At 36.7% G+C, this 24,180-nt stretch overlaps 1 protein-coding gene across 2 annotated transcripts; it reads left to right on the top strand.

Annotated features, from left to right (window-relative positions):
* The first annotated feature begins 7,298 nt into the window (after positions 1-7,298).
* On the top strand, positions 7,299-22,772 carry LOC125280573. 2 transcript variants are annotated; one of them, XM_048211206.1, is made up of 9 exons: positions 7,299-7,622; positions 9,235-9,567; positions 11,715-12,026; positions 12,402-12,530; positions 12,796-13,107; positions 16,011-16,322; positions 16,432-16,743; positions 17,062-17,373; positions 21,288-22,772. In XM_048211206.1, the coding sequence occupies exons 1-9, from the start codon at positions 7,538-7,540 to the stop codon at positions 21,392-21,394; spliced, it is 2,214 nt and encodes a 737-aa protein (XP_048067163.1). In that variant the 5' UTR covers positions 7,299-7,537; the 3' UTR covers positions 21,395-22,772. The 2 variants fall into 2 exon arrangements, with proteins under 2 accessions (XP_048067163.1, XP_048067169.1); XM_048211212.1 differs by having other exon boundaries at positions 7,300-7,622; positions 8,354-9,567.
* Positions 22,773-24,180: the final 1,408 nt, after the last annotated feature.

Below are 24,180 nucleotides of genomic sequence, written 5' to 3'. Positions count from 1 at the left end.
CAAGTTACACGCGCAGAGGCAAAATAGCTAAGGCACTAAAAAATGGAATTTCAAATTTCTACTACAGAAAACTGAGTTCCATTCCAACGGCAGAGCTCATTGCTGGGAACATTTCAAAATGCCTCACAAAAAATGTTCTAAAAACCATATCCTCTGAATTTAAAAGGAGTCTCCGGTTCCATGACAATGTTGTCATGGAACTGATGATAGCTCAGAAAATACTCAGAGAGTGTGACACAGGATTTTTCAACTTTCCTGGGTACATGCAGCATTTGCAAGTTGATCCTTTTTCAGTGCAGATGTACACAGAACAGGGAATGGAAATCCTTGTGACACACCTGCAGGACAACCACAACACATCCCTCTATCTGGATGCAACTGGAGGAATAGTGAGCAAAATACCAAATCAAGTTAAGAGAGTGCTTTATTATGCTCTGGTTCTCCCAGGAGATGGTACAAACAAACCACCACTTCCAGTTACAGAGCTGCTGACAAATGAACACAATGTGCCAAATATTTCAAGCTGGCTGCTGAAATTTGTGCACAGTGTCAGCAAATTGACCTCTGTTCGAGTACGTCGCATCGAGACAGATTTTAGTTGGGCACTGATCCAAAGTGTTCTCATATCATTCAACAAAGAAAATGTTGATACGTTCTTAGAAAGGGCACACAAAATATGTCATTTCCAACTTCAACGGAAGGATGTAATGAGGTTCACAGTTGTGCATATCTGTGCTGCACACATGGTGAAAACCTTTTCAAATGCAGCCAGAAAACAAACAAAAGACAAAGGATTGCACAACTTTGCTGTGTTCTGTTTTGCACTTTTGCAAAATAGCATAACTCTTCAGCAGGCTAAGGCAATCTTTTTGCAGATGTGCTTGGTCTTTTTGGCTGAAAAAAATACACCAACTGTGGAAACTGCTGTTGTCAAACTCAACAATTACATAAAGCAAATGGCTTTAGATGTTGAGGATGACATTTTCCTTAAGGCAAGCATCCCTGCAGAAGATGATATTCAAATGTCCAAAAATACAATCATTGGACGCTCCAAGTTTACCTCTGAGTTTCTCGAAGTCAGGGAGGAGTCCATGGAACTATTGGAGAAAGAAGAGATGTCTAGCAGCTTGGAAGACAACGTGTACAGATGTGAAGGGATTATCAATCTCCTGACAGGTCACTACTTGGGTCTTTTCCCACTATGGAGTGGCATTTTCCTTGGAAATATGGAAAAGTATGCCACAGAGTCCAAAAAAACACCTGAACCAACAGTACAAAACACGAGAACCAGGGATACAAATAGCCATGTCGAATGTTGGTTCGGCATCGTGAAAAATTCCATTTTACAAAGAAGAAGAAAAATGAGGCCAGCAGATTTTATTTGCACACTTCATTCATCTTTACGAGGGCGCTACCGTGAACACATAATTGGACATGGTCTGTCTGTTGGATCCAAACGTTCAAAAGCAAAAAGAAAAAGGGAAGCAACAGACCTAACTGAAGAGCAGTGGGCAAAAAGGGTAACTGCTCCCAAAAAGTCCAAGTACTACAGTGTCCCTGTAATCATGCCTGTCCCCAAAAAAATAAAAAACAAAAAGGCAGTCAAAAGGAGAAATAATACCAAAAATGGTAAAATTGACACAGATGTCAAAGCCACTACAACAGCCATTCAAGCAATGGTATGTGATGTATCGAAGGAAGATGTACAACAATTGCATAACACAAAGCAGCTAAAGACATGGTCAGAAACAGCTCTAATCAAAGATCCCCAGGAAAAGGTACAGTAATCCTTTTTATGTATTTAAAAATTTTATTTATTTAAAAAAAAAATAATAATAAAAAATACACACACACACACACATATATATATATATATATATATATAAAAGCACACACATAAAAATAAAACTGTCTTCTAGATGCATGCTCTATGGGAGACAGACGTTGAAGAAGCTGTCATTGCTGCACTGCCTTTGAGTCGAGACAAAAACCCTATGGTTTTGAGAGTTACAGACTTTAAAACACTGTGCCCTCATCAATGGCTATGCGGAGAGGTAAGATGTTTTAAATAAAATACTTGAAATAAACATCAATCATAACTCCTTTGTTATTATTATTTTTTTTAAATGCCTATTCATATTACAGTGACTACACTAATAAAATTGTAAACACATTGTTATATGTATCTATGTGCATGATTTTTTTTTTTGGTACTACTTTGACAAGTGTAAAAATTCTGTGTAAATCCAATTTTAAAAATCAGTACAAAACTGACACTCAACAACACTATTCATTCTTTAAAAACCTCATTTTATTCTTTCCTTAGATGTTCATATTTTTATTGGAATAATTTCAAGTTGTAATATGACAACATTTTGTTTGATCAATAACATTAATGTATGAACGTCTTCGGTAGTCATTTTAACAATATCTTAATTAAGCAGCAGACAATGCAACATACATATTTTCAAAAGGCATACTGTAATGTAAAAATCCTGTATTTGATAAATGATTCATTTAGATATATTATTAAATATTTACCCATTTACATCTGTAAATTACCCTTTTAGCTTCAATTTTATTAGGTTGGCTTGATGAAGGCAACTTAATGATATGCTTGTAAAGCTTTATTATTAATTGTATTAATAATTAATTTTTGTTGCACCCACTATACAGACCATTGAATACTACCTCTGGATGGTGAAAACTCAACATGACACTGCAAAAAAAGTACTGATCATAAATCATTACACAGCTGGTGTAATAATGAATGCAAAAGATGAGGTCATAAACAGACATTTAATGCCAAAGGTAACAAATTTGTACTTATATCTCTCTTTAATTAGCAACACATTTGCATGCCAATGCATAAATGTAGCACAAGATTGTGTTAACACTTGTCATATTAGATACTAAGCAATGCCTGCTTAGATGGTGTTTGTTACTCTGGTTTTATTTATTTCTTTATCTCCTATATTTTAGCACACAATACCTTGACTAATTTATTAATTTATTGTAATTAAATAATGTGTTTTGTTTAAATTTCATTTAATACTTTTTACACAGGTGAAATTTGATGATTTTGATGCAGCAGTTGGGGCACTTAATGTACATTGTACCCACTGGACCTTGGTGGTAAGTGTTGTAGTTGGTACAATAATTTCATCCTGATGATAGGCTTCCCTTTTTCACTATTAAACTTCAATCCTTTTTAGAATGAAGAAACTGTTTGGACATTATTTATTTTTAACAATTTGTGTAAATGTTTTTTTTTTTTTAAGTGAAATGTGTATTGCATGTAGAATTTATAGTCATTACTATGAATATATGTAATTGTGAGTTAAACAGGAAATAGAAAATGTTGGCATACTACAGGTAAATAAATAGAAAAAAATTTATGATGACAAAAAGTGACATTTCCAGCCATACTGCTCTTCATCAGACAAGGCCAAACACAAGTAGTCCATTGCATAGTGTAAATCAGAGTAATACACAAAATTATAGACCATACGACTATAGTAACATTACATGACATAACCTGAACTAAAAAATAAATAAATATAGTACAACAGTGATATAAACAATGGTATGTAAAACAAACAAACAAACAAACAAACAAAAAAAAGCTAAATTAAAATTAAATAAAACCACAAGATAAATGAAAGACCATCATTAATAAAAGTTATTATAATAGGTATTATAAATTATTAAAGAAAAGTGGGTTGACTTAAATTCTTTCAAAGTCCTTCAAAGCTTTCCATATATTTCTCTACACCTTGTATTAATCTGAGTATATCTGGCTACATCTGGCTTATTATAAGGGTTAAATAAAATGTGTGTCATAACATATAACAGGGTGACAGTTTTTACAGTATAAAATATGGTAATGTTGGTTTTATATATTTTTCATTTTCAGTTTCTAAATGCTGCTTCAAAAGAAGTGTCAGTTGTAGACCCTTTAGGTTCAAATGAGGAAGAACAGACTAAGACAGCAGGAGAAAGATTTAGGTACTTTTAAATTCTCTTGTTTGTTGCATTTAATCAAGCTATACATACAGATGCTGAGGCTGTTTGCAAATGTTTTTTTAGGAGGTTCTTCCAAATGCGCCACAACATTCTGAGCAGAAAAGACTGGAGCAACATCAGATGGAGGCCAAAGAAAATTAGACACACAAACCAGCAGGATGGAAATAGTTGTGGGGTTTTTGTTATGAAGGTATAGAAATATATATTTAACATAAATGGACAAAATCATTCAGACATTAAGGATAAATGTTCTATATGATATAACAACCTTTTCTGTTATAACTTTTAGTTTGGCGAGGTAATACTGTCAGAATTCCCTGATGTCCCCAACTATATTTCCATCGATGGAAGCCTGGAGGCAGTAACTGAAATTAGGCAACAGATGGCAGCTACTATTTTAGCATCTTCCGGTATTAACAGTTGTTCATTTATTGTGATAAATGCAAAATAATTTCTTCTTTAGTTGTGATTGCTGCTATAAAGTGAACTTTAAAAGTTATCCTTTATTGTGTGGCAGAGCCTATTCAAAGTGTTTGCCAGCTGTGTGGCTGCAAAGAGACAGTTGAGAATGAACTCTGGGTGAGTATTAATTAATTTCCAGTCTCTCTGTCATATTTTTATAACCATTACAGCAGAATTCTTTTGTGTGAAATGATACATACAATAATAATTTTTTATTATTACAATTTCATTACAAATCAGATCCAGTGTGATAGCTGCTTGCTCTGGACACATACAAAGTGCACTGACCTGACACAGAAAGAGGTGGACTCAGTAACCAAGGATAACAGTCCATGGTTATGCACATTTTGCATTATGTAAATATACACAACATCACACTGCAATTGAAAGCAATAGTCTATCTTGGCTGTTTAAGAAAGGTTCTTTAAAAATGTCAAAAATAAGACGATGTTGTCATGCATTACTGTGGATAAAAAATAATTTTGAAAACTGAAACTAAGACTGTAAGACGAATAAGGACAAATAGCTGTTAAAAAATAAGACTGAATATAAGTTGTGTTAAAGACTTTCAATGACCTTCAAACTCTATTTTCAACATCTTGTATCAATCTGAAAGTTTGACAAACTTTACTGTGAAAAAAGGTACAAAAAGTAAAAAAAAACATGATTTATGAAAAAGGACAAATATGATTAAAGCTGAAAACTGTAAATGTGAAAGTCAATATTATTTGTTAATTAAAAAGTGCGTTTGGCGAATTTTTTTTTAAGAATTACTACACTTCATATGTACATAATTTAAAACATAAGTACTGTTTTCCAGTTAAGTTACATGTATCAGGAAATGGCTTTCTCAGCCCTGTAACACTACCTTTTCAATAAAGCTGTTAATTAAAATGTTTCTGACTGGTTAATCAAAAAAGTCACAGATCAGAATAGTGATGTTAGTGACCCAGGGAAGGGTCAGCTGACCCGTACTGAACTGTGAAAGTTTTCACAGATCAGAAAAGCGATGTTAGTGACCCAGGGAAGGGTCAGCTGACCCGTACTGAACTGTGAAAGTTTTCACAGATCAGAAAAGCGATGTTAGTGACCCAGGGATGGGTCAGCTGACCCGTACTGAACTGTGAAAGATTTCACAGATCAGAAAAGCGATGTTAGTGACCCAGGGAAGGGTCAGCTGACCCGTACTGAACTGTGAAAGTTTTCACAGATCAGAAAAGCGATGTTAGTGACCCAGGGAAGGGTCAGCTGACCCGTACTGAACTGTGAAAGTTTTCACAGATCAGAAAAGCGATGTTAGTGACCCAGGGAAGGGTCAGCTGACCCAAACTCAACGGTGAAAGATTTCACAGATCAGAAAAGCGATGTTAGTGACCCAGGGAAGGGTCAGCTGACCCAAACTCAACGGTGAAAGATTTCACAGATCAGAAAAGTGATGTTAGTGACCCAGGGAAGGGTCAGCTGACCCGTACTGAACTGTGAAAGTTTTCACAGATCAGAAAAGCGATGTTAGTGACCCAGGGAAGGGTCAGCTGACCCAAACTCAACGGTGAAAGATTTCACAGATCAGAAAAGTGATGTTAGTGACCCAGGGAAGGGTCAGCTGACCCGTACTGAACTGTGAAAGTTTTCACAGATCAGAAAAGCGATGTTAGTGACCCAAGGAAGGGTCAGCTGACCCGTACTGAACTGTAAAAGATTTCACAGATCAGAAAAGCGATGTTAGTGACCCAGGGAAGGGTCAGCTGACCCGTACTGAACTGTGAAAGTTTTCACAGATCAGAAAAGCGATGTTAGTGACCCAGGGAAGGGTCAGCTGACCCAAACTATGATATATGATGTTAGTATAGCTGACCCGTATGAACTGTGAAAGTTTTCACAGATCATATGATATGTATGATATGTATATGTATATGTTTTTTGATAGAATAGCGATGTTAGTGACCCAGGGATATATATATATATATATATATCATATATATCATATTAAACAAAAAACAGGGGGCAGAGCAAAGAGAAACACGGCCACGAGTGATTTTCAAATCAGAAAAGTGCTCAGCTGACCCAAAACTCAAACTGTGAAAGTTTTCACAGATCAGAATCGATGTTAGTGACCCAGGGAAGGGTCAGCTGACCCAAAACTGAACTGTGAAAGTTTTCACAGATCAGAAAAGCGATTATGACCCAGGGAAGGGTCAGCTGACCAAAACTATTGAAAGTTTTCCAGATCAGAATCTGTTAGTGACGTCAGTGACCCTCATTGAAAGTTTTCAATAGACGTTAAACATGAAGAACGCCTTTCTTTCACATTCCTTACTGGCGGACTTACCAAGGGGTTTACGGACAAGAGCTTTGCTGTGAAAAAATTCACAGATCAAGCTGGTGAAGATGACACCAGTTTCATTCCTCTAAGTGTCCAACATTTGGAGCTATAGCCATTATAAAATTAAGAGTCGCTACGAAAAAAAACCCTGATTTCGGCCCAAAGGACAGCGTCACCTTAATTCACAAATCATGGAGAACGATATTTGGTATTATTTGCATGTCTATGACAGCGCACTGCGTAATTATAGCCAAAAGAAATCTGAATATCAAACCGCAAACTATCTTTACTGCGGTACGTTTTACCATGTTTTGATCTGTTTCCCTGTTGTATTGTTCTCCTGTCTGTGAAATTCATTCATTCTTACCAATTTATTTTGTCACTATTTAGTTAAAAAAAAAAAAAAAAAAAAAAAAAGTACTTATAAGCCACGGTCAGTATAGAATTCGATCACTTTCTTTTGGGTTTTGTTGGAGTGGGCGGGTTTTGGAGAGGTTTGGCCGGATCAATCTGGCAACACGGAATGGGTGTGAACAAAACATTAGTGCAAAACATAAAAGCTCGTAGTTTCCCGACTGTTTGAGTGATGTGATTCCTCTTCCAGTTCGATAAAATAACCATGAACAGTTAGTAAAACTCAGTCGTTTTTAACTATCTGTTTTTAGAGCTGTTATTCGGTTTTATGTGCGGCTCAGAGACGGGAGCAGATTCCTTCACTGCAATCTCATGCTTATTAAAGCAGATATGACGGAACTCTACAGCGAAACGAGGAACATTGTTTTACTCTCTGTCTTTCTGACAGTTTTAAATGGTAAGTTAGACATTTAACTCTTCGACACTTTTGGTTTTACTTAGTCTTGCGCATGCGCTCTGACAAGATGCAAACCACAGACAGCCTGCGTCTCAATGTGCATATTCATATATAGGCCTACTATTTAGGGCGGATAGTATGTACATTGGGATGCAGGGAGAATCCTAAAAGAGCTGCAGATGAAATCTGCGCAGAACCGGTGTTACATTCGGTTCCTGAAATATTCTGTTCCACTGGATGGCGCTACCGCGAATATTAATGATATCATTCCTAGTGTGGGCAACTGTTTGATAGATTATTTCGAATAGGTGATAAAATATTCCTTTGGAATATAATCCTTTAGTTTTGATGACAGTCTTCATGCCAACAGCTACTTAAAGAATGTTATTTTTGTTTAAAATATTATAATTATGATAGGAAATTATAGTTTAGTTTCGTTTTATTTAAAGTTTGACAAGGCAGGATATTGCAGCTCAAAACCCTGAAATGTGTCAAACACAACAAATACTCAAACAACCTTATACCTGATTTAAAACAATTTAAAAAACAGTCAAATAAAATAATTCTGATAATAATATAATTTATTTCTGAGGTAATAAAGCACAAATGCAAAGAAAAAAGACAGCTACTTTACAAGATGATGTTATACTTGTTATTATCACCAGTGTCATAATATGGTTTCGTTTTGCTTTTGTGATTTTCCACATTTGTAAAGTCGCTGTCTGTTTCAGACTGGATGTGAGAGCTGAAATCTCAGATAGCTCTGGCAGTGTGTGATCTGGACATACATGAAGGCTGTTCCCGAGTGCCAAGGCCCTGTTTAAATATTTACCTCAGAACCTCACATTCAGCATTGCTTCTTTTCACACAGAGGTGTTGACTTTCACTTTTTTCAAGCACATGCAAATCTGTGCTGTAGGCTATTGGCCATTACAAGTATACTGTAGGGTTTGGTCAGAAACAAACCAAAATGGCAAGTTATTTATGAAAATCTTGCATTGCAATCCTGTGTGCAACTGTGCTGTGGTTCGAGCCGTGCACAAGGCAGGCGCAGTGCATCCTTTTGAGATAGCAATTAATTTTAATAAGACACAATAGCCTATAAACCTCAGAAGAGTATTGTGTTTTAATATGTGTTAATGTATAGGCCTTTACATACACCAGTCAATGCATTATTCTTTCCTTTTTGTGTTAGTGTTTAAAAATATTTAATTTACAACTAATTTAATCATTTATATCTTCATTTAATATTTTTTTTAAAACTTACTGGGTGTCCAATGATGTACCCGGTGTAATAATTCATAATTTCATTGTTTCTGTCTGTTTCAGAAATATATAATAACCAGTACCACAGAATTATGACACACATCAAAGCGTGTGATATAGTCTTGTATGCGTAGGACATCATTTTTGTTTATTTATTGTGACTTTATAGGCTATAATTTCTTTTTTTAATTAAACAGTTTTATAAAACTTTGTTAAAACTGTCATTTTAAAACTTTGATCAAAACATTGTTAATTTTGATTCCTGTGTAAATGCATTAATGCCAATTCAAAATAGCATTTTCGTGGTTTTATGCCGCTTCAGATTTGCAGATTTTTCTGTTTGCAGGTGTGTCTGGTGAGGTGGGTGAAACTAAGAAGCTGTCCATTTTGGAGGGAAATTCCATTACTTTACACTCTGACCTTACTGAAATACACAAGGTTGATCTGATGATGTGGATGTATGGAGCTCAGAAGTCTATTATCGCTAAACTCAGTGGAAAAAATCTGATGATTTCAATTTATGATGTTGATGACGGACGATTCGGAGACAGACTGCAGCTGGACAATCAGACCGGATCCCTGACCATCAGTGACATCAGGACCAAACACTCTGGAGATTATCAGCTAAGGATCATCAGCAACGAGACCTCATACAAGACATTCAGTGTGACCGTCCATGGTGAGTGGCTCAGGTCTAGATGTTTTATAGCCATAGGCGTAATTTGCGGGCGGGACGGGTGGGACATGTCCCTACCACTTTTTGAAAGGGTCGATATTGTCCCGACCACTTTTTGAAACCTCTACAAAAGAAACACCTCTAGTTGATTATCAGTTTGTGTTAATAATAGGCGATCTGGCGCTAGAATGTGTTGTTTTTGAAATCATGTTGAGTGCTCGTTGTCGCTGCTATCAGAGGCGCAACAGTGTTCTCTTGACGCTCGTGCACACTGAGCCGTGTTCACACGGACGAGCGCTTCAATCTGTCACTCTGTTGCAGAGACTCTCTATTTGTTAGGTTGAAATCACAAAACAAAATAGCTACACATAAACGTATCCCTGCTCTTGATATACAATCTTAATGAACATCTTTGGTTTTAATGAAAAAAAAAAAAAAAAAATCATACATGGTTGGGTTCGAACCCAGAACCTCTTGCACGCTAAACAAAAAATACTGCCACCAGTCCATCAGGACAATCCGATATCAACTACGGTTCCTCGTATTTTTTAACTAATATACATACTCTCGGGACTAATGGCACATACACATTCCTGTCCCACCCACTTTTTAAAACAAAGTTACGCCACTGTTTATAGCCCTGTTGTCTGTGTACAGAAACATTAATACCATGGTCTGTCTGTAAACTCAATTCTGATTGGCTATATAGGTGTGTAGTAAAACTGTTTAAAGGATAGGATCACTTTCAAATGAAACTTCAAACAGACATGAAGGTTTTTGATGAAAACATTCATTCATTTAGTGGACTTCAATGGGCACCAAACGGTTGAAGGTCAAAATTATAGTTTACAGTGATCCCAGTCGAGAAATAAGGGTCTTATCTAGAGAAACCATCACTCATTTTCTAAAAAAAATAAATACATTTTATACATTTTAACCATAAATGCTCATCTTGAACTAGCTCTCTTCTTCTTCTTCTCTATTAGAATTCCAGCAGTGTAGACGCTGCTAAGTGTATTACTGCCCTCCACAGGTCAAAGTTTGAACTAAATTGTCATACACAATATGCTAGTGCAAGTATATAACAATTATTTCAAACTATGATGATGATAGTTTCTCTAGATAAGACCCTTATTCCTCGTCTGGTATCGTTTAAAGCCCTTTGAAGCTGCACTGAAACTGTAATTTTGACCTTCAACCGCCTGGAGACCATTGAAGTCCACTATAAGGAGAATAATCCTGGAATGTTTTCATCAAAAACCTTCATTTCTTTTCGACTGAAGAATTGTGGTGGTTCTAATTAAGTGATAAAAAGCAGTAGATTTACAAAATAGACATATTTGCATCCACTCATCTTTGCATCAATAAAATGCACAACACATTATATTTTACTACAAAATTATATGTACTATATAATTAATTTAACTTACAGTCGTATGTTTTCCCTGACATCTCGCTATTTTGGGGCAAGTGAGTTCCAGAACATAATGCATGATGGGATACGCTTAGCTTCGAATGGCGATCAGAAGCGGTATTCAAGATAGTGTGGGTTTAGTGTGCATTAAGGGCACTGCACTTGGGCATTTTTAAGACATGGGACAGTCTTGCGCACTTTACTTCCTGTCATGTGCACATGCTCTGAAGTGGCCAAGACCGCAGGTGTGGGTATTTGGACAAGGCATATGTTTTGTATAAAATGGGGAAGTAGCAGAAGAATCAGATCCAGTTTAATTTGCCTCATGCTGTCTGCTGCTCTTGCTTCCTTGTTTGTTTGTTGCCCAAATGTACGTGTTGCTTTATTTCATGTTTTGCTTTTTGTATGTCTTTGTAGAGCATTTTTCTGTTATGCTTACTCTTGGATTATTTACTAGAGGACCTACTGTCTTGATTGCCTTTGGATGCAGTAATGTCATTGGCCAAAGGACTGTAAAAAAACATAACTTTTATATAAGAATGAAATCTATACACCATCCTACAAACTATAAAAACAAGAAGGATCTCATCCTCAGGAAACTGGCATTTGACATCTCGTGTACCCTTCCATACCTACCATTAACTCATTCTCCAGAATCCACTTATGATAGACTATTATCTCATTAAATATCTGATCAATCAGTGAAATTGGAAATCTGTTTTTGTTTTTTCTCCAGATGTGTTTTTTGCTGGGATAACAAACCAGAAAGAGGGAGAATCCATCACTCTACATCCTGGTGTTAATGAAATTCAGAAATATGATGTGATTCTGTGGATGTTGAGTCCAGACACTTTATTAGCAGAAATCGATATTACAATTCAGAGAATCTCATATGGTGAAGATTTGAGATTCAGAGACAGACTACAGCTGGATAATCAAACTGGATCTCTGACCATCACAAACAGCAGAACCACAGATTCTGGAGTTTATCAACTACAGATCAGCAACACTAAAGAGACCTTTTACAAGAGATTTGAAGTGTTAGTTGGTGAGTAGATCATGTTTTAATGATCATTTTTACATTGCAAATTATTATGCTTTAAAAAAAAAAACAATGAATTGTTCAAATTCTCTGGTAATGTTATTATAGAATGTGTGAAAATATTTATAATGTTTGAATTCATGATCAAACAGCAACTTTTTTGTCCGGGCATCAATGAGTTCTTTAATAAAACAGTACATAAATATGTATGATAGGCCTTTTTGTGTTTATGCATCAATGCAGAATCATTCACACCAGCATTGCAATGCATCGTAAAAACTATTATATTCCACAGCTGTAATATCCAACACACAGCCCTTTAACCTGAATCAGATTGAATCCCTCAGACTCATTTACACTAATGACTGTCTCTTTCTCCAGCTGTTCCTGAACCAAGTCTGTCTTCAGGTGTTTTAGCTGCACTGGTTTGTATCTCTGTGCTGCTGGTTGTGGCTGCTGCTGTAATCGTTGGTGTGTGTTACTATCGCCACAAGTACTCTCGACTGAAGGGTAAGGATTCAGGTTTCCTACTTGATCTGTTTAAGTCATTAAAAGGTTTCAAGGAAATAATTCAACACCATAAAAGTAAGAAACTGCAGGGTTCTTTAGAGAGATTGAGAGAACTGGGCATTCACAAGCTATTAAACTGCAGATTTTCAGAATAACATCAGTAGAGTTCTTGATTGCATTGTGTGTTTATTGTGTATATGATGGTTTCATTCAGTTTGTTCACTCACAAAATATATTTGTTTCCTTCTCTGGGTGCTATGAACAGATGAAATGAAGACCAAAGAAGTGACAGCGGGAGATTCTGTCACTCTACACACTGGTATAACTGAACTACAGAGATATGATAAAATACTCTGGAGTTTCGGACCTAGAGGCTCTGACATTGCTCAAATTAACGTACAGACCAAAGAGACCTCATTTGGAGATGACGAGAGATTCAGAGAGCGACTGCAGCTGAACAGCGAGACAGGAGATCTCACCATCAGAGATGTCAAAATCACACACTCTGGAGATTATCATCTGAAGCTCTTCATCAACAAAATGAGCAAATCCAAAAGATTCAGGGTTATTCTCTATGGTGAGCAGCTCCGTCACAATGTTGTTAATATTATCAGTGCTGCTACTCTAGACTTCTTGCTTTTAGTGCAGGTTATTAGAGGCCAATCACTGAAGGTGTGTTAGCTTACAGTCCTTAAATTCATGACGTTTGCAACTCATTTCACTAATGTGATGCATTTCTAAGTAAAACAGGCTGTTGAACCTGTCTGTTTCCCTGCAATATATCAACAGAAAGAGCCTCTGTGTTTACATGGAAACAGTGTGCTAAAAAGCAACATTTTGAACAAAAGAGAGCTGTGTTTTTGACCAACAGCTGGTCCAGATTCAGACTGATGATCAAAACACGGATGGAGTTGACAGAGTCCATCAACGCCCCCAAAGCCTCAGTTGTTTCCTCTTCATGGGTTCAACATTTCGTTCAGCTGTTTTGATCTATATGCTGTTTTAAAATCTGTTGATGGCGTTATTTTACATGTGCATCAGCAATGCTTCTATCACTGGTTTCTACTTCTTCTCATGTGTTTTGATCTGGAGATTCTGTTCTCTTTCAGAAGATGTGTAATAGCACCATATAACAGTCAAAACATGGATTGATGGAAAATAGAGTTAAAGGTGCAATATGTAATATTTTTGCAGTAAAATATCCAAAAACCACTAGGCCAGTGTTATATATTTTGTTCACTTGAGTACTTACTATATCCCAAATGTTTCCAACTATTTGTAAATCGTGAGAAAATTGCAATTTTAACCAAGGCTCCAGGACGTATGAGGAGTCGCCTGTCAATGGACTATATGCACGGAGTGTTCATTAGAACTTCTGTATTAATATAAGCCAGCTCGAAAACCTCCGGTGAGAGTCATTTGCTGGTGTGTTGAGCATCAGTAGTCTAATACTTAGTTTATAATCAGAATATAGTCACTTAAATAGAAAGGCATAGCATTAATTTAGTTATTCAAACATAACACGCATAAAAAAAAAAAAAATAAAGACATACCTCAGTGTTCCTCCTCGGCTAAATTCAATTCGACCATCGGTTTTCACACTTTTATGTGAAAAAAAGCTTCATTTTATTTTGTAGAAACATGGAAACACCAAAGACGCTTTAATATATTACATGTTTTAATAGACAAGGGAACAACTGTTTGGTTACATCTATAGACAGAAAACTAATTGTTGTTATATAGCTCAACACGTTTAGTCTTATTGTTTAAATCTAATTTTCTAGATTTTTTTGCGAGTACCATGCTTTACCATGCCTCAGAGAAAAACACTATTTTGTGAAGTAGCTAACATAGCATAATCAGATGCAGCTTTATTTTTAGTAACAGCATTTTCTCCATCATACAATACGTTTTAAAATTCATTCATGCCATTTATCAACACAAGCCATCCAGCATTTAATATGATACTCTAAAATCGATCTATCTTACTGCAGTGTGTAACAGTGTCTTACAGCAGCCGCCGAGCGAACGCACAGAGTAACGTTATAACATCATTTTCAACACTCTCAAATGTATCTAATATGATAAACAGAGCTGCGTTACCTCATACTCATGACTGGAAAAGCGGAAGCAGCGCCGGCGACTGTGTCATAATAAAAGTCCCGCTGCTCGTGAGGCGTGTGTTGATCAATCGCTCCAGCTCCTCATTCAGCTCCACAACACTCGGTCCTGCTGTGCTTCACACTACAGTAACGTTAATAATCACATCCATGAACATAATTTCTGCCCAACTCCAATCCCTATACCTATTCTTTTCCACCGTCCGTTGAGATGGAGACCACGGCTGCGTTCAGCTCCGACAAAACGTTTTTTAAACGGAAACGGTGGCGCGTTGAACACCCTGTTCTGATGACGCAAGAGTTGCATCTATGGCAGCTGAGAAGGCCATTCTTTGCTTAATACTACAAAATACGCTCGATGTTACAGGCACTGCCCTTGCCATCCAGAATAAAAGAGAACATCCCAATTGAGTGAAGGGATTTGTGGAAACTTCTATTATTGTTATACAACATTTGACTTGCACTTCATGATGAAAAGACAAACATTTCAGGTGAAGGATAATCCACTTCTTACCTCCGTGACTGTGTTGATCTATATTATTTTTATTGCTTGTATTAGGCTTATCAATATTGCTGATCACTGTTGTTGTGCTATATATATGATATTGTAATATTTACCAACTATTCTCCTCTGATTATAGAAAACTTTATTAAAGTGTCACATCACAATACAATAGCAAAATATATAAGTATAGTATTTTTATGTTACATTAAGCTGTCTCTTACCGCGCGGTTTATATACATCTTGCCACTGATTAGGCTGACATTTCTGACACACCCACCAAACAAGAGAAAACATATCTCAAACCCGTTGCACACCGTTGCAGACCGTTTCCAGGAAACATGTCGTTCAACCCGGAAAACGTAGCAAAGCGTTGCGCACCGGTTTGAGCTTGAACGTGCCCCACATGTCCCAATATTCCTCAATAAAACCTGATGTCATCAAGCTACGCCTTGGTTTTGAATAGACCTCTAGTGACCTCTAGTGAACAGAAATATTACATATTGCAGCTTTAACGTGAAAAATGTAGGGTGTGATTAGGGGTGTGCATTATTGACAAATTTATAGATCTATATTTTCTGAAATTTTGTCACAGTATAATGAAATATAAGCAGTGTAAAATATTGTTTGCTCATTGAGATTCAGGTTAGAAACCGGTCGGTGTGTCACATCATGATCCTGTTCCCTCCTCTCCCCTTAATTTCCTGTCTTCCTGCGCATTCCTATAACAGAAATATGTGAATTAATCAAATATTAAGCTGAATGTGCTTAATGTTGCATGTATACCTCATATTCCGGATTCAGATTTTCACCAGCTCACTCTTATTTGTTCTCATGTTCATATTTCTTCATGTTCAGTGGACTCACTGCGGTTCTCAGAGGGAGAAAGCTTCACTCTAAACACTGGTGTTCCTGAACTACAGACAGATGATAAGGTGCTCTGGAGGTTTGGATCTGAAGAAGCCATTATAGCTAAAAGAGATAGAAACACCAATCATATCTCATATAATGATGCTGATGATGAGAGATTCAGAGGAAGACTGAATATGGATAATAAGACTGGATCTCTCAGTATCTCAAACACCAAAAGCACAGACTCTGGAGTTTATCACCTACAAATCAGCAGCAGAAATAACGTCTCATATAGGAAATTTAGAGTTACAGTATGGTGTGAGTAGCTAAAGTTTTTAATGAAATTATATTGAGTATTCAGAGAGTTGTTCACCTGCACGTTCTTATGATCATAATTTTCTGTTGCATGTGGTGCCGTGACATGAAGTGGATACACTGAAAGTGAACGCGGGAGACTCCGTCACTCTAAACACTGGTATTACTGAACTAGATGGAGACAGTAAGATACTGTGGACACATGGAGACAATGACACTTGCATTGCTGAAATCAACAAAGCCACCAGTAAGATCTCACTGTATCGAGGTAATGATGTGAGATTCAGAGACAGACTGCAGCTGGATCACCGGACCGGATCTCTGACCATCTGGAACATCAGCATCGCACATTCTGATGTTTATAAGCTGCAGATCAGCAGCAGCAGAGGGAACACATGCAAAAGATTTGTGGTTATTGTCAAAGGTGAGTATTTCATGTCTTTTAATCTAATAATGATTTGTTTCAGTCTACATAACTACAGTTTAGATAATCTGAAATGAACCTCAAAGACAAACATGCTTTTTCAGAATAGAGATTCTTGAAAGTAAAGAGTAAGATGAGAAAGAAAAACAAGTACATTTTACTTGCAGATTGTAAGATCAAACATCAAACTGTTCAAAAGTTCATCAAAAGTTGATAAATAAAACTCTTAAAGCAGGACTTAAATAAGAAGACAGAAATGATCATGAAATTAATCTAAATTTTCTCTTTCTCTTCCATATGATGCTGTAACAAATTAAGAAAACAAAGAGCAAGTGAAGGAGGGAGGTTGTGCCGTACTAAACAATGATATTAGTGAACTACAGGGAGATGCTCTGGTACTGTGGATGTTCGGCCCCGACGACAATCTTATCGCTAAAGCTGATATAGAGAATAAGAGGACATGTACATATGATGGTTCTGGTGGGAGATTCAGGGACAGATTGGAGCTGGACCATCAGACTGGATCTCTGACCATCACAAACTTCACAAACACTGACTCTGGACTGTATAAACTCAAGATCATCAGCAGCAGAGAGACCAAATATAAGCGATTCAGAGTTACTGTGCGTGGTGAGTATTGATTATTGATCAGGGGCCGTATTCACAAAACATCTTAAGGCTAAAAGTAGCTCCTAACTTGCTGATTTAGGAGAAACTCTTAAAAATAATGGGCGTGTCAGTTCTAATTTTAGGAGTCCTACATTTTTGCTCTAAAAGTATTTCACAAAGCATTTTAGCGCTAAATCTAGCTCCTAAGTCTGTGAAACGTTAGGAGTAGTCAAGAGGACTCCTAAATCACTAAGACCAAATCACAAACAGTCCTAATCCACCCAAAGACACTGAACACCATTGAGACAATAGTGATAGAGCCTTGGGTGCTCAACTTTTTCTTCATAAATGCAATACATTTTGATTTATAGATTTGAATCTACGATGAGACGCAAAAAAAAAAAAAACTTTAACAAATAAATAAATATTGTCTGATTACCTGTGGCAATGGTTTTCATGAGTTCACACTTACAAATGATTGAATAGAGTAAAAAAAAAAAAAAAAAAAAAAAAAAAAAAATATATATATATATATATATATATACGGTATATAATAAGCGTATTTGGTGTGCTGTCCAAGGGGATTGAGGGATCTGAGCTTGGAATTTAGCCCAAACCCAAAGTTCTCCCCATATCCCCAGCCGAGAGTGAGGAGCGGGGTGGCGGAGGGATGCAGAAAACTGTCGAAGTAACTATAGGCGAGTCGGCTCTCATCTGTGTATATATTCCTCTTCTCAAGCTGATTAGAAAGACCATTTGAATATGTTCCTCACAAACTTTGTTTATAAAACATAATTTGTTGCTTGAATTCTGCAATCTATTGAGATGCAGACATACAAGAGGACAATTAACTGTATACTAGTTTAATTAGTGACACTTAGCCTACATTTTAAAACCTTTATGGCAACATTTTATTTTGACTATGGCAACATTTTTATTAAAAAATATTTATTTGAATAGGGCAACATTTGTATTTTAAAACCTTTATTTTAATGTGGAAACATGACACCTCATTCTACAATATTTCTATGATTAAATTGCTGACTCCTCCCCATCAGCCAATCACTGTGTGTTTACTCCATAGCAACGAGGTCAACCCCGCCCTTACTCTTAGCTTAAGACTTCAGTCTATTCCTTAGTAAAAGTTTGTCTCAGCATCTTTCTGAATAGGTTTTAAGAGAAAACTCTTAGCTAAGAACTTTTACTGCTATTTAGGAGAACTCTTAGTGGTAAGATAAAATGTTTTGTGAATACGGCCCCAGATCTCTGTGAAGAATACTACACAACTTTCCACTAAATGAAATCCATTTTCAGTAGTTAAGCTGCAAGCAGCAGTTATCTAGCCTGGTAATACCAGACTCTGCTACTTCACTTTGCTTCGTAGACAGAGTCTGGAATGGCATAATAGAGAAGTGTTTTCTCTCTCGCTAGGGGGCGCTTGTCTGAAGTTTAAAATCATTGGTTACCCGTAAGCCAATCAGATAAGTTTAGTTATGACGTATGTTATGCGCCTGTACAGCCGCATCGAAGCACAGACATCATGCATCGAACTCAAATCTATGATTGAACTTCCACTGTAAACCTGTTGTAAACACATGATGATGCGAGCGAAATACCAGAGTGAACATGGCTGTAAACGACTTTTGCAGATTATGCGAAGTTAATCTACGCATACACGGTACAATCACGGCCTCTAAACTTATTTTTGACAGAGTGAAACAAGAAAAAGTTTGTAGCCAACTCTCAAACTTAGGATTAGATCTTTTAAACACAGCTCTTTGTTCCTCACGAGTTTGTCGGAAATGCTGCAACGTAATTTCAAGATTATATCATGAGAAGAGTTGAATGTTCTCCATAACAGAGCGAATTGCATCCCGTGTCTCGTTTCCCATTTCCGCGGTCGTTTCGGTTTTCGATTTCTCTAACCTACAATGTAAAACTCGGCGCTTAGCATCTACGTCACGGCTCTCAGCCCGCCCTCTGTTCGTTGATTGGCCCGGCTGTTTCCAGACCGGTGGCAAACAGAAAGCTCTGACGCTGTATCAGACTGAGTACAGAAGCGAAATGAAATTGAGCGGAAGTAGGATGTCTGACGTAGTCAGGCTAGCAGTTATCGGGGCCAAGCGAAAAGAAGGCACAACACGTCATCCCAGCACAGCTGGGAGCATCAGACTTACTGCAACATTGAGCAATCAAAGACATATTTAGGCAAAATGACAGAAAAATCATAAATACCTTCAATAATAATGATTTAATGATTCATCACTTTCAACCAATAGGTGGCACTGTGACCGAATTTGGTGTCAATATGTCAAAGCATTGCAGAGATACAGCTTCAAGAGTGGGTTTTGCATCATGCCTCAAATTCGTTGCTCCGGTATATGAAAACAGTTTGACGCATCGACTTGAAATCCATAACTTTTTGTCTGCATGGTCTAAAGATGATACGGTTTGATTTTTGTGAAAATCGGAGGAAGGGCCTAGGAGGAGTTCGAAAAAAATTTTAGGTTTTTAAAGAAAAACGATATGGCGGACAGGAAGTTCAGCCGACTATGGCAAATTTGATATCTATGTTGTCAGCGTGACCCAAGAAATCTACTGAGACCAGTTTCACAGTCACCAGTTTACAATCGGTTAATATAGTCAAAACTTATTAGCATTTTTGTAAATTTCGTTATAACTTTTGACCACAAGGTGCGCCAAAACTTTTAGTGTACTGTCAGGGCATTGTGCCAAAGACCCATACCGAGTTTTGTAATGATACGCTAATGCATTCATAAAATACAGCATTTTAGCACAAAATTCAAAATGGCGATATGGGAAAATTGGATATCATTCGACTCGGAATGGTGCCCTGAAATTTATGATTTTTGGACAAACCCATCAGGAGCTATAAGCAAAAATAGACATTTTTTGTATCTCTGCACCAGTAGGTGGCGCTGCTCCGAAATGCTGCATGTTGCCTCAGGTCATGCTTGTGATGACGTGTACCAAGTTTGGTCTGAATACGATAAAGCGTTGTGGAGATACAGTCTTACGTCTATTTTCACAAGCACTACGTAAAATTCATTCGCATATTTTTCGAAAACTGTTTGAGAAATCAACTTGAATTCCATAACTTTTTTGTCTGCATGGTCTGAAGATGAACTGGTTCAGTTTTTGTGAAAATCGGAGTAACGGCCTAGGAGAAGTTTGAAAAAGTAGGTTTTTCAGAAAATTCAAAATGGCGGAAAATTTTTCAACTTTGGACAGCTGGTGGCGCTAGAGGGATTGAGTCAGAGACTCTAAATTAGCTATGGACACAGGTCAGACTGTCCTCTAACTGTGTGCCAAATTTCACAACTTTCCCACGAGAGGTTCTATGGGCTGCCATAGACTCACAGAGCGGAAGAAGAAGAAATGGAAGAATAATTAAAAAGAACGTAATGTTTAGTACAAATTATAAAAATAAAGTTAGAAGTCCTACTTCCATTCCCCAGTATTAAAAAGAAAATGTATAGTATAAACATATAGCAAAAACAAAGCCCATATAAAAAAGACTGATATTTGACATATTTATTTATTTATTTATTTATTTAAGGATAGCCCCTTGAGATGATCCATCTCTTTTTCGAGGGGGTCCTAAAGCACAAGGATAGCTGTTACATGTACAACATCACAATACATCCCACATTATACAACAAACACATAACAAAAACACATATCCAATAAATGACTAACAATTGTCCTGCTTAACACATCTCCAACCCTGTTCCCTCAGAATCATAAACATAAATTAACAAATTAAACATAAACATAAATTTGTCTTTGATCATATAAAAATCTCTGATATTTACACTCTGTGTATTGCAGATTTATAGAAACACTAAAACGCTCCATGTAGTTTCAACATCAACAGTCATTCACCATCTGTGGTTCTTTCTGTGTTCTTACAGGGAACAGTGTGACAGAGACAGACAGTGGAGATGCTGGGGGATCCCATCAGAGAGAGAACCCAGAGGGGATACCCTTGCTTCCAGTGAACAGCAGCAGTAGTGTTTGACAAATTCATCTTATTCCCATTATTTTTATTTATTTATTTTTAATGAAGCACTAAGATCCACCCCACATACAAACACTATCTGTTCTTTGCTGTTGAGCTGTGAAATTACTAAAAGATCATTTTGATTTGTAGTTATTACACCAGTATCCCCTGCCTAATTTATGTGATGAAATGAAAAGCAGGTTAATTTGCATGTTTAACTAGTGGCAGCTGGTGCCAAATCATTTTTTGAGGTGGTGTAACAAACTAAAAAAATCACACCGTCAGAAGCAAGGGATTGAATGTAATTGTTAAATAGCCATTTGACAGTTGATATAATGGTGCTTAGCTAAAATAATGGACGATTCGACTGTTAAAGCACGTAATACGGTACCACTAATGAGTGAATTTGAGTTGATTGTGGGTTTATTTTTAGCACTAAAGTGCCAGGACTTTGAGATGCCAAACAGTGGGATGATCTCTTGCATTCTCGAGCTTCTGAAACAGAAAGAGATTCATTGACAAGTGTTGAGAATGTAAGCAGTGATCATTGCACTCACCATTAGGCTGGACTCATTTTTAGCAGTGGCTTGTTAAAGGCGATAAAATAATCGTATTAGATTTGAGGACGCTGATTGGCTAAATATAATGTCATATCATGAACAGGTTCATCAGCAATATACTGAACTGCTAGATAGACCTGCCTCCTGTTGGCGATCTGATCATATCATATCTAAAAATCAATTTGTATAAATTATTATTATTTTGTGTGTGTGTGTGTGTGGCTCAGGGAGGACGGCACCCGAGCGCCCTCTATTGGCCAGCCATCACTGTGTTTAACCTTGAGGTCAGAACATGTTTCTGTCTTTATAGGGAAACGGTGTGTTAGGTGCTTTAACACTATCCTCTGGGACTTGGGTCTAGATTTTCCAGTATTTTCATGACACTTTTATTGCCAAAACGTATCAATCTACAAGAGTAAATTCCAAACTGTGACACTAGAGATCTAGTAAATTACAAAGGTAGCAAGAGAGAGTGTTTGTGCTTAAAAACGGCACAATATATTATTGACACTGATGTGTTTGAGTCTGTGAATCCACATGTGGTACTGATTCAGTAACAGTCAGGCTTAATCTGGTAATGAAACATGATTTTTATGATGCCAACATACTTGAACTAGAGCACAATGAAAAGGATTGTTGATAGCAGCAATATGAAGGACTTCAGTGTAATCGTATACTAAAATGTATAGGATGTTTTTTTTTTTTTTTTAATTATGCATTTCAGTCATTTTTTTTTACAACCCTCAGGGCTGAATCTTCACTTATTTCTGTCTAAAACGTAAGAAATGTAACAAATGTATCTATGTATGTACTTTAATAAATACATTGTATTCTAATTCATGTGTATGTATTTATGATTATTATAGAGTTAATTTCGTTTAACTATTAGCACATTTATGTCATTTTGCCTGTACAGTAGTTTCCATTTTTAATTATACAATGTCATTATTTTGCTGTCTTGCCGCCAGTCAATCACCATTGCTGATCGTAGTTTAGAGTATAGATACAGTTGTAAGAAAAAGTATGTGAACCACTTGCAGAATCTATGAAGATGTGAAACATTTAACAAAATAAGAGAGATCATACAAAATGCATGTTATGTTTTATTTAGCACTGTCCTGAGTAAGATATTTTACATAAAATATGTTTACATATTGTCCACAAAAAAAAAAAAAAAAGCTGAATTTATTCAAATGACCCCATTCAAAAGTTTTGGTTAATACTGTGTGTGGTTACCTGGATGATCTATGACTGTTTGTTTTGTGATGGTTGTTCATGAGACTCTTGTTTGTTCTGAGCAGTTAAACTGAGCTCTGTTCTTCAGAAAAATCCTCTAGCTCCTGCAGATTCATCAGTTTTCCAGCATTTTTTTTGTATATTTGAACCCTTTCCAGCAGTGACTGAATGATTTTGAGATCCATTTTATCACACTGAGGACAATTGAGGGACTCAAACTCAACTATTAAAAAAGTTTCAAACATTCACTGATGCTCCAGAAGGAAACGCAATGCATTGGGAGTGGGGGGGGGGGGGACTTTTGAACAGGATGAAGATGTCACAATTTTTCTTATTTTATTGAAATATCATTGTTTTTCATTTAGTACTGCCCTCTGGAAGCAACAGAAGATACTTGCATGTTTCCCGGAAGAAAAAATAAGTACATTTTACCTTGATATTTGAATTCAAAAGTTTTCACCCCCCAACACTTAATGCATCGTGTTAATCTGCAATCTGGGCTCCGAAAATTTATAGGAATTACACTACAGCTTGGTTCACAGTCACTATGAAATTTCACAAGGTCCATTCACAAAAGCATCCATGCATACAACTGTGTTTTCTTTTCATTGTCCTTCTCTAGGTGAGAATGTCCTTGTACTCATCACTGTCCTGTTCAGAGAGATAAACAAATAATGGAATGATTAATTCATGTTTATAATTCATAAACATGTTTCCGTATAAAGATATTTGCTCACACCACACACACTGTGTGTTAATACAATATAACTCTACAATAAATGTTATACAGGCAAAGTCTGGCGCTCTAATTGTTTATTAAAGAAGCATAACTTATTCCATTGCATTGTTAACTCAAAAAAGATAGAGTTGAATTCCGTGCAGCACTTAAAGAAAGAAGAGGAAGTGTCATCAGAATGATTGAGAACTCATTTCATCATCAGTCTAAACTGGGTTCAGAGATGTTCTGAGTAACATGTTTCCTAACCACAACAGTGATATCACAGCTCT

Source organism: Megalobrama amblycephala, linkage group LG1, assembly GCF_018812025.1.
Source record: "Megalobrama amblycephala isolate DHTTF-2021 linkage group LG1, ASM1881202v1, whole genome shotgun sequence".
Classification (NCBI taxonomy): domain Eukaryota; kingdom Metazoa; phylum Chordata; class Actinopteri; order Cypriniformes; family Xenocyprididae; genus Megalobrama; species Megalobrama amblycephala.
Note: the sequence above shows the minus strand (reverse complement) of the source record. Positions and strands in the feature narration are given on the sequence as shown.